This window comes from Kwoniella botswanensis, chromosome 1 (genome assembly GCF_036426115.1).
Source record: "Kwoniella botswanensis chromosome 1, complete sequence".
NCBI lineage: Eukaryota > Fungi > Basidiomycota > Tremellomycetes > Tremellales > Cryptococcaceae > Kwoniella > Kwoniella botswanensis.
Genome location: NC_088599.1, coordinates 13,572,389 through 13,583,831, shown reverse-complemented (window position 1 = coordinate 13,583,831; position 11,443 = coordinate 13,572,389). Strand labels below are relative to the sequence as shown.

Here is an 11,443-nt window from a genome sequence, read left to right as displayed (position 1 = left end):
TAAACTGCATCATAACTCGCCTACACCTGATACGCCTAGGTCTTTCCATACCTTAGGTTTAGCATTATCGTTATCTGCGCTGAAATAGCTCAGAGCGGAAGGTTGAGAATTATCGTCAATCCTACATATCAAATTGATATCAGTCATTGCACCCCACATATGAAATAGATGAGAAGGTGAACGAGTTGAGAAAGCGCTTAACAATCAAGATGTATGGTTTCGTTCAGGATAGTGCATAGCGCACTTCTGTGCTCGCCTTGGCTGGACTTACCATTTACACTCTACCCCATTCTTATCCAACAACACTTTCACCGTCGCCCATGAAAACCTTACTATCCCCTTATATCCAAACACAGGATCCAGAGAATTTTTCAGGAAAGCCTGAGTTTTAGGATCAGAAGGGTATCCTGATCCCCTATTAATCTCTTCTTCCTCTTCTTCTCCTTCTTTAATTGTCTTTACAGGTAGAGAGCTATGGACGAACCGGCAAATGCTAATGAGCTTGGGTACCATTATGTAGTGTGGAGATACAATGAAGGACAGTAGCGTTTCGATTACGCCAATCCCTTTGAAGAATGACATGAGGTGATATTGGGATATTTTCACTCACCCGTCAACCCCGACATCCTCGTAATCTATCCAATTATGCACATATCGATCCCTGGTCACTTTGGCTATGATCGACGCAGCTCCTACAATCTTGAAGAGACTATCCGCTTTGGGACATACAGTAAACTTGATAGTTGGGAAAATGGCCGATAAGCGGGCTTGCCATTGAGGTGCTGGTCCTAGTGCATCTACGTAGCACTGCGCGTTGTGCAAGATATGTTAGGTATAGTGAGGATTGGCACGAGATAGGTATAGAATATATGGCATGAGGTGTATCAGTGGAGGCATCTCACAAGCCATGAAGTCAAGATGAACAGGAAGTAATAGATTCACTGACCTCCTTGACGTTGACTCCCCTGTCCAAAGCAGCCTTGATCAATCCAACCGTTGCATCCTGTCCATTCATGCTCATCAGCTATTTGTCAGACAACCGTGGTCGATCTTCATCTCACTTCTGCTTGTCTATTCAGATTTATAGGTATCCTCCTCAACATTCCCGCCGAGATAGCCTGAGGCGATAACGAAGTTGACGAATAACACAGTTCGGAGTGGACGTCGAATGATTCCCAGAGGGATTGTCGAGTATCGGCTGAGAGTGCTTTCGAGTCTGTTCACGAAAGGAAACAGGTCAGCACGAGTAACGGTGATTGATTATAGCTTGATTAGATCGAATAAGTGTGTAAACAAGCAGCTACATACCATCAAATCCCATTTCTTCCAAAGTCGTCTTGAACGAGATAGGACAATAAGCAGCAGCATATACCATTGGTCCTTCACGCCAATCCGTCAGTTAATTTCGATGGCATATATCAAACGAGGGATCCGACATACCTAGCACGGCTATCAAGTTCAACAAGTAAGTCGGCTTTCTAGGCCTGAATCAGATTTTTCAAATATAACTCACGTCCTCGTCCAGCTTCATCTATACCCATTATCCATCCCTCATCTTCATCTTTGATCTGGCCATCTATCGAGGAAGGTAATCTGGAATGATAGGTGTACGAATCGATCATGGGTGGGATGGGGCTGAGATTCACAGGATCGATAGGGTGCGCCATCTTGATATGTGTTCTTCTGGCTTATACTACTACTATCATAGGATGAAGAGCCAATATATGATGTCAGCAGGTATGTCCAAGGGATTGTTGAAACCGAACGAGAGTAATGTTCAAATCAAACGCGTCCTTGATGGCAAACAACATTCAACGCGTACAGTGCAAGTGGCACAAGGATCTGGCTGTGGCACTGAGCTCGGTACGTACTGTAGTTACGGTTCAATCGACATATCCCCTTGCATTCAATCGGTCCGAAACAAAGGTAAACCAAGATCTAGACTGTCCAAGAGCTTTGGGGGACTATTGATGAGCGTCCTTTAATTCACCAGGGGCATCACACCAATTAAAGGATCCAATCAACTCGAAGACCAAAGGATCATGTAAATATAGATCAACAAGTACACTTCACGATGGTCTCGAATATAAAACGTCTGTTTGGAGATCCAGTCAAATTATCCGTGACCCTTATACAACAATTTCAAGACATACTGGCTGTGACTTGACTATTTACAACATATATATCTTCGATCTCTTCCAGAATAATAAGCATAGTATAATCAAATAATATGACTTACATTCACTTATTCATTTTATTTCTACCTCTTTCAACTCACGCAACCCCCCTTCATCTTACAGCCAGACAAGATCCAGTCCCAACAGTCGCAAACATTGCCAACGAGTACGGACATAATCCTTGTGCATCACCCACGGACGTAGCACAATCATGGTTATGTGAACATCCTGAAATTGCTACTGCTCCAGTGGACAGCGCCACGATCATTCCAGGTAATTACGGTACGGTCAATCCAAACACTGTGTCGTCCTCAGCCGCTTCTGCTCCTGTGACCTATGATGGTCCTTCTGAGCCAGTAGAGCCCACCACTTTCATCAGTGATATAGCATCAGTTGCCACGTCGTACTCGTCACCTGATGCAGGTAGCAGTGCTGCGACTCGAACAGTCGGTGTTCAACCTACTCAATCTACTACTCCTGTATCTTCTGTACCTATCGCACCAACCGAGGTACCTTATCTTTCTTCGTCAGTCGTCGAAGATGGATATACAGTCACATCCAGTCATCCATCACAGAATACAATTCCTAACGAACCGTCATCGACTATAGCTGAACCGTCCTCTCCAGCTACGCAATCCACATCTTCAACGTCAAATTCCAATTCAACCACTTCTTCCCCATCAGAATGCGGATGTGGATACTCTTTCTCCGAAAACTTCAATTCAGCTTATTACCCTAAAGCCAAAATCATCGATTTCTCTACAATCGCCGATGGAACCGATGTGACAAATTTGGGTTTCTCAGTCAGTAATGGTGACAAAATTGGTGCTAGCTCCATGACAGATCACTCGATGATTTGCGTGGGGTCATCAGAGAACGTATATATCGCGGGAGGCGTTTTGAATATCAAGGTTCCTGCTGGGCAATTGAAAGGTGGTGAAATAGTGTTTGAGGAGGCGGTTACCGGGGGAGTGTTTTCGATGGAAGCTAAGATCGATAAGACCGAGGGTACATGTCAAAGTCTTGTAAGTGATTTCATCTCTACCTTGATAATTCTGGTACCCTACCAATTCATGAAAGCTAATTTGGCCGGTTATAATGAATTTCAGTTCGCATATACCAGAACTGAAGGCACGGCAGACGAGCTAGATATGGAGATGTTAGGTAAAAACATCTTCAAACCTGATGATAATGGTGATACAGGTATTGGATTGAGTAATTATGCAGTGAGTTGGCCATCAAGACATGAAACAATCAAACTGCTGCCAGACTGCAAATACACTAGTCGGAAGCTGAAGAGTTTTTGGGAATCCATTAGCCGGACGGATCAAAAGATGGTGAACATGCGGACTACACATCAGATCCTACAGCTGATTTCAACAGATACACGTGAGTTTTGCTTCCTCCTCCTCCTGAGTAGCACAGTACCTGTGTCGGCATTGAACAAAGCCATTATCCTTCAGTATCGGCTGGTTCTCAGATTCAAACAAGTTCTACTATAACGATCAACAGCTGAAGGGCCCCGAACCACACTGTAAGTGATAAGTGTTGATCCTGATTTCGCCCAGTGCTTGATCATATTGGACGACGAATTTTGCTTTGCAGTACCGGTAAACCCATCTTCGATCATCATCAATAACTGGTCCAATGGTGTTCCGACATTCACCGCAGGTCCTCCAGCTGAAGACAACACCTTGCAAAGTGAGTGTAACGTTCTTGCAAAGGCAGATCTCCAAGGGTGGTATCAGGCTGGCCACTCTGCCATTCACTGATATTTTCGGTTCTGTTTCACAGTCCGTAAGATCGAGTACTACTATCAAACCGAAGATCACTCGATGTACCCCGCTCTGGCTTCTGGATGCTCTGTTGATAGTGCTTGTCAAGTCGTTTAGATAAGTACGTTGGCATGCAATATTGCGATCAGAGCACCAGAAAACCACACAAACAATGCTACAGGTCTATCCATAATCTTGCATCGTGATTCGAGAAACGAGGTTTTGTAACCGCTGATTAGATTATGTTTTGGGTACAGCCTAGCAATAGTGTTCTCCTATTTCTTTGCGTAACATGATGTGCTGATTGCATAGATTCGAATTCCCACCAAGGGAGAATATAGATCGAGTGACCGTAAGACAATTAATCATGCTTCGATTCGACCAATTGCTTCAACATCGTGTCAACAGGTGCAGGAAAGGCTTATTAGCATAAGTTGGATCTCGTGAAGAATTAAATCAGGGTTAGAAATGCTTACCGTTCCTCTGTCTAAATCTCGGTGCTCATGCGTCAGTCTCAGAATCGTTTGAGACGTCTTCACTTTCTACTAGATCGATTTCACCGATATGACTTGACGTCCACTTGCTCTCGTAGAAATCGCCCACATCTTCGTCATGACTGCGGGTCGTACGGACCCTTCGCCAATTATTCCAGCAATTTGGTCTGCCTCGCCTATCCGATACCCAGAAGCTGAACACCTCCAAAAACGATCCGACATTATGGAAGAAGAAATCGGATGTCGCATGCATCTTGTGGATTTGACGTTGGCGGTATTCATCAGATTTGGCTTGCCTATCCATGTACGACGTTTTTGTTTCATGTGCCAGAGGACGCGCAATCGGACGGTGCCCATTACGGTCCAGGAACATCATTCCACAGTCCAAATCTCGTAATTTGACCATACGAGATAGACTTCGATTAAGCATCATCTAGGAGTATAGAATGAAGGACAGATGTCTCAGCCATATGGAGGCATAGCACATCCTTTGCACTCACCAAAGCCTTCTCATCTGGCTCTACCTGATGACCCATGAGAATCTGTTCGACTTCGGATTTGGTGACTAGTCCAATCTTCACTTCCTCCACTTCCGAGAAACTTCCCAAATCACTGATATAAGCGCAAGGTGTGAAGACGTGTGGTTTAGCCACTTCGTGCATAGACAGATGCAAATGGGTAACTTGAGGATAACATCCACCTATGGTCTGAAGTACCATATCAAGCTTTGAAGTGTCTTCGAATAGCTTGATGCATAGGAATCTAGGTCGTGTATCATCCGGATGAGTATCGTCCATAGCTTCTAGTACAATTGACAGTTGAGTCGAATCGATTGTTTTGAGATGTCTCACGTATGGTGCGCACTCTAGAACCAACTCCGGCATGTGGATCGAACACTCGCGGCACTCCATCTCGAAGGAGAGCGACGACAATTGAAGAAAACACAGGGGGGTGAGATGATGTAAATCTCGAATGCTGGTGGTATTATCATGATGTCGACAAAGGGGAGTATCGATAATAATCAATTCTTGGAGTGATGGGAAGGTCTGAAGAAAAGTAATGAGGGTTGTCCATGCTGATATAATTGACCGTCCCCGCTTGTGGGTTATATCAATTGACATCCTTCTACATTCATATAGATGGCAGTGATCAGCTGGGCAACAGATGACTCCGAGTACTCTATTCCATGAACAGAGAGAGTGTACAGTGACAACTCACCTAACACCCCTCTTCACTTGATCCGGTGCATACACCAACCATTTGAGTAACTTGCCCCAACGATCCAGCCTGATATGTAATCCCTTGAGTCCACATATATGAAAGATCCTCTTGCATGTACTTCTGAAAGCGAGGTAATCTGATGCCACTGTAGGGTTGATCTCGAGAGCAAAGTTGGCCCAAGATGGGTTGAAACTTGGAAAGGGGATGAAATTGTCTTGATGAAGCAAGTAGCCGATACGGTCAATGATCTCGTCGCTGAGGCTCATGAGATCGGGCATGGTGCGAGTCGCTGGTGACAGGCTGATAATAACTTAAGACGTGATAGGATGAGTAGTGTGTATGTAGGTATACGTGATACCATCGGAGGTGAAGAAGAAGAAGAAGAAGAAGAAGAAAGAAGAGTGATGTCGTGATGATACTTCCGAAGCTTTTTTTTCATCGTTCAAAATCTCACGTTAGCGCACAGACATTGACGATCCAAAAGAGGTCCAAGCTACTGTAGATGTTTATACTGTATCAGTGCATTGTAAACCACGGACGGTGGTGTGTAGTCGATGCAACATATAAGCTTTGTTTTTGCATTGTGCATCAGGGTATCAATATGAATATAAGAAATGGTATAAACGGGTTTGATTACCTCCTTTCATGTATCGATATCATTCAATTGGATGCTCTCCAGCCTACAGAAAGGTATAATGTGCTGTCAGTCCAACGTTTGATGTACTATGTGGGTGACTGAGCGGACGTACCACTCAACTTCGCTCGTGAAGGTTCATCGACTTTCCGGTCAATGCTCCATTCCATCTGGATTAGCGATGAAATCCGAGCTGAGATGTTGTGGTGTGGGCATCATCTCTACACCCCAGGATCCATCGTTATGTATCACACGTCGATATTCCCATCTGTACCATTCCTCAATATCCATCCACCCTGTCGGCTTGAGGGGCCCATAAGGCTCCCAGAAGTATCCTGTCTCCAAGCTGGGAATATGCTCTAAAAAGGGAATAGCAGCCATTGACATGGCGGAACGAAGTTTGCTTTCGTATTCCTGGATTTTCTGATGGGCTTTGTTCGGGCCGCTGTGAAGATCACTGCATCTGATTTCTTTAGAGTATTCGTCAGGCGAGGGTCGTCTGTCTTTGATCGTGAATATCATGACGATATAGAGTGTTTTGAGCTTCTTTAACGTTCCCAGATTCTTCAGGAAGCGGACCTACGCATTGAAAGTCATCAATTAGAATCAAGAGAAAAGCTTATATGCTATTGCGGAGGTAGTTGCACTTACCAAATAATCCCAATGGTCTTCGTAATCATCGGTAACAAAGTTGATAAAGTTGTAGTTGAGTCCTTCAGAACATTCGTATTCGAGCCCCCATTCCCGATCGGTCATGGGTTGGGCTCTAATATGACAGCCATTGACGTCCTCAACGTCGTATCGTGACACGACCAGAGTTTCGAGATCTGGGAATCGATCTCCGATATCTTCAAGTGAGTCGGGTGCTTCCACAATGATGTACACAATGTGGCATATTTTCGTATAGATAGTCTTTAGGGGCATAGTGGTATCGTCATGAAAATCAGACCATTCAGCGTCCGCACCTTCCACTAGAAAGAAGCCCGAGGTCTTGAGTGTCGAGATTAAAGGAATCGCCGGAATGAACATATGTTCCAGCTTCTCGTGACAATAGTCACATCGTACTGAGATTGAAAAGGACTTCAAACTGGGTAGGAAGTCTCGTGTATGGATCGGCACCTCGTTTAGGGAGAGTCGTCCAAAATGCGGTGCCACCTTGTGTTTATGTGGGCAGAGGGGTGTTTGAAGGAGGATAAGCTCCTCGAGATTGGTGAGAAGCTCAAGAAATCTTGTAAGGATCGGCCATGCAGTATGCAAGGACATTGAGACTCTGGGAGGAACATCTAGTACGAGACGCCTAGGAGTCATCACATTTGGTGAGGTATAATCTTGGTTTAGAGCAGATGAGCAGACCTCACCTGACTCCGACCAAGATCGAGTTTGGTGCCCTCTCCGTCCATTCTATCAATCTATCCCATTTCTTCAGCACAACGTGTAGGCCTTTAGGAGGACACAATTCCTTGACTCTGATACATGTTGATCTATAACTCAAATAGTCTCGTTGTACCTGAGGATCGATCTCGGAAGCCCAGTTGAAATGGTGAGGATGGAAGGATGGAAGAGGGATGAAATTGTCGGTGTGGAGGTAGAACGCGACATGCTGAAGCAATTCGTCCGTGAGATCGAGTAGTGATTTTGGCATGTTGTCCCCGTATCTTCGGAGGAGATAATCAAGTGTACGATATCGGATCTGAATACTTGTGCTGACGACAATCTAATCAAAGAGCGAAAGTAAGAGAATATGATTGAAGATGCACCGAAGCCATCTTTGTCGAGGAAAGTGGACCAAAAACGGGATCACGTGGTTGATGCACAGACCACTACATGTACCATAAACACACGACCTGTGCACAAGCACACGGGTAGTCAAGACGTCAAAATGATTCCATGTCTGTCTTACCAATTGATGGTCATGCTCAGCTTCGAAACCCTTCCAGCTATCTTCGTCTTTAAGCAAAATGCTTTCAAGCAACATGCCCTCGACGCTCCTACACCTCAGCGACGATGTCATCCGACATATTGCTTACTATGTCCTTCTCGACAATGAGATTCCTATACCAAGCTTCAACCCTCATTGGGCCAACTTCAAAGATGAGATCGACCCAGCCAATCAAAAGGACTATATCTCTCTCAGATCATGTTGTAAACGGATCCGAGAGCTCTGCCCGCTGGTAGGGTTGCACGTCGTCATGAAGTCTTGGATGAAATTACTGAAATGGTCGGTGGAAGCTCCGTTAGCTGTGAGGAAAGCAGTGAGGTGAGTCCCGTTTGAATACCATATGTCACCATAGCATTTCTAATCCTGACGCATGAACGTACACTGTGGTTCGTAGAAGAATTATCATCGATATCGATCGGCTGGAGCTACCCAACCAGAAAGACCTCGCCAACTACAGCATCGTAGTTATTTGGTATACTCTTACGTCATTCCTTTGCTCTCTTGCTAATCTCGAAGAGCTCGTCATCAGAAAGACTCCCTTATGTCAACACAGCCCTGCTAGCCTCAAACCATCAGCGATTTATGGACTTGATTACATCAATTTTCTTTCAAAAGTCAAATCAATAGCAATTGAGACTCACTGCCGTCTTTGCTGTGATCAAATACCAAAATTGCTCGTATCCGCCATTAACCATTTAGAACACCTCAAGATATCACCTTCGGAGTCGCGTCAGAAGCTTTATGGTACAGAAAAGGCTCGATTGATCAAGACTGATAACAATTTCTACAAAAATATCCATACTTTACACCTGAAGACATTCGTTCTGCTGGATAAACTCGAAGTGCTAGACCAGATCTCGAAAAACTGTCCATCAATCCGCAATTTGTATCTCACAGCATATGATCCTGATGATCATTACCTCGTCGGTTCATGCACCCTCTTTTGTCATCAATCTCTTAGCGCAGGTGAATGGTCATTCAAAATGAACGCGGAAAACTATTTGGATCATTTTGAGCAGGCCGATCCTGTCAATGAATGGGGAAGTGATCAAACTTTCGTATGTGCCGCTCTATTCTAGATTCCTTTTGGATTACCTCTGGGTGCTGATTGTTCGATGTATTCACGGTTTAATAGGACAGATTCCTAGAAGTCCTATCTAGATCTGAATACCTTGAAGAACTCGACTGCCTTATTGATTTTAAGCTGAAAAGGAGATCACTGGAGCCGCTCTACCCTTCTGATTCCAAGAAATCTGAATACGACCAATACAAAAACTCACTTCTCTCGTCGAAATCGAAGTCAGCCGACGAGGGTGACGGTGATGAGAAGAGTAAATCAGCAATGATCGCTGCCGCCAAGCTCTTTGCGGCAACTGTACCCACATTGCGTATAGGATATTTCTGGGCATACAACCCTCAACATCCCCTATTTGAAAAGGGATTTTGGCGAAGATGGACATGGACCTGTAACAGAAGTGAGAACGAGGTGACCATAGAGTTGAATGACTTGCCAGAAGAGTTCAAGGATTCCTGGATGAACAATGATACTGGTTCTAGAAATTGGGACTATGTGGCACCACAAGGAGAAGACGAGGATGATTGAAAGTGATTGAGGCTTTAGGATCTAGGTCATGGTCGGTCTTTAACACCGGGATTGAGTTTGAACGATGATATATACACTTTGATTCTGAGTAGATATCTCAGTATGTAATAAGTACGACTGTGTATATGAATTTGTACCTATCGTATGAACAGGTAAATTTGACATGATCCGGATCACTTTCTATGCAGGAGGATTCCACCTGGTGCAGGACGGTGTACTGTTCTGCTGTTCAGGTCAATGTTTTATGCTTCGGATGTAACGAATACTCAAGTAACTGTTTCATTGTCTTGTCGATACGATATGGAAGGTCTACTTCGTCCAATCATATAGATCCTGTCCGAACACGTCCATTGCCAATTGATCTTCCCCCTTGTCTACCTATGACCTTGATTTCCGAAGGATCTCAATATTCCAAATTTGGTACATCAGCTATACTTTCCTAACGCAAAGTCACCCTAATCAATCGTCATCCTCGGGTCTACCTTCTTCTCCATCTGTACTAAATGTTCATTTAACGGAGAACTCTTCGACCCAAGGCTCTATGACCGCCTTCTTGCTAGAAACCGTCGGCGCAGCTGACCAAGTTCACCTCTTCGAATTTGGTTGATCTCTCCCGTCGTTCTGATTCTCCGAACCTGTACTGCCGTGACGCTCATCCTGCTCTAACCATTGCCAAAAGTAACCTTTCTCCAAGGAAGGGCAGTTTATTTTTTAACGCTTGGGCGGTTCCGGTCATGACCATTTGGAGTTGACCACTTGGAGTATGATTAGAGGTCGATCGCTCCTTTAGTCGATTTCGCTGATATTCACAGGTGCTTCCTCTCGTATTCCTCTCCGGAACAAACATTATACCATCTACCCAAGGGACGTGGACACATGTTAAACATTCGAGCGTCCTCGGCTTCTTCATACCGCTCGGAGAAATCAGGAAATCTTGCTGAATGATGGATAAAGAGCAAAAGGTGAGCGAAAACTGAACGTAACTTCCAGTTGATTAAAATCTGACAATCTGACTTACCCAGAAGGTATCCGCTGACCAGTCTCTTTTCATTTCCAATTCGGACAAATGATCCTCAGCAGTATCATCATCCTGCTGTAAATTTGTATAAATCCATCTGGACCCAGTGTCAGAGTCGGACGCCGCGTTATTCAAGGGGTTTAGCACCTAGACACATGCCGCTATATGGCGCGTCGTCGTTCTCGGGATACATCGAGATATACAGAGCATTCAAATCAGTGCAATGAGGTTGTAGTATCTCTATCGCCGTGCTCACTCTGGGACAAGATCTATCGATGAATTGCACCATCAACGTCTTCGGAGGTAGACTACCACCATTTTCATTCTTCTCTATTCCTTCTGCTTTTTCCGCAGGGTCATCCATTATTCTGCCATAGTAGGGAGGGAGAACTGCTCCTGGTATGTATGGACCAATTTGAGATGGCGAATTCTGCAAGCGGCAGGAACGAAAAGTCTAGGTAATTCGAACGAGCATTTGTAGCATTTACGTTCGAATGCTAGAGATTACAATGCAGGACGGAAGTCATATGAAGGTAGATTCAGTGAATCGGGACCAAGATTATGGGGACCTTCGCCGTGATT

General features: G+C 44.6%; 5 protein-coding genes across 5 annotated transcripts; 2 read left to right on the top strand and 3 right to left on the bottom strand.

Moving 5' to 3' along the window:
* Window positions 1-9: 9 nt before the first annotated feature.
* Window positions 10-1,667, bottom strand: L199_005130 (ribonuclease HII; the record flags this gene model as incomplete). The annotated part of the gene is made up of 7 exons (XM_064890845.1): window positions 10-121; window positions 272-472; window positions 611-807; window positions 947-1,003; window positions 1,062-1,216; window positions 1,309-1,380; window positions 1,514-1,667. 7 exons carry the CDS (start codon window positions 1,665-1,667, stop codon window positions 10-12), a joined length of 948 nt encoding a protein of 315 aa, XP_064746917.1.
* Window positions 1,668-2,230: 563 nt separating this feature from the next.
* L199_005129 (uncharacterized protein) lies at window positions 2,231-4,069 on the top strand (the record flags this gene model as incomplete). Its single annotated transcript, XM_064890844.1, has 6 exons — window positions 2,231-3,202; window positions 3,287-3,403; window positions 3,496-3,566; window positions 3,641-3,711; window positions 3,783-3,878; window positions 3,972-4,069. The coding sequence occupies 6 exons, from the start codon at window positions 2,231-2,233 to the stop codon at window positions 4,067-4,069; spliced, it is 1,425 nt and encodes a 474-aa protein (XP_064746916.1).
* A 384-nt stretch (window positions 4,070-4,453) lies between these two features.
* Window positions 4,454-5,945, bottom strand: L199_005128 (uncharacterized protein; the record flags this gene model as incomplete). Its single annotated transcript, XM_064890843.1, has 3 exons — window positions 4,454-4,879; window positions 4,947-5,571; window positions 5,665-5,945. 3 exons carry the CDS (start codon window positions 5,943-5,945, stop codon window positions 4,454-4,456), a joined length of 1,332 nt encoding a protein of 443 aa, XP_064746915.1.
* A 509-nt stretch (window positions 5,946-6,454) lies between these two features.
* Window positions 6,455-7,943, bottom strand: L199_005127 (uncharacterized protein; the record flags this gene model as incomplete). The annotated part of the gene is made up of 3 exons (XM_064890842.1): window positions 6,455-6,880; window positions 6,953-7,598; window positions 7,660-7,943. The coding sequence occupies 3 exons, from the start codon at window positions 7,941-7,943 to the stop codon at window positions 6,455-6,457; spliced, it is 1,356 nt and encodes a 451-aa protein (XP_064746914.1).
* Window positions 7,944-8,274: 331 nt separating this feature from the next.
* L199_005126 (uncharacterized protein) lies at window positions 8,275-9,843 on the top strand (the record flags this gene model as incomplete). The annotated part of the gene is made up of 3 exons (XM_064890841.1): window positions 8,275-8,558; window positions 8,635-9,298; window positions 9,376-9,843. The coding sequence occupies 3 exons, from the start codon at window positions 8,275-8,277 to the stop codon at window positions 9,841-9,843; spliced, it is 1,416 nt and encodes a 471-aa protein (XP_064746913.1).
* Window positions 9,844-11,443: the final 1,600 nt, after the last annotated feature.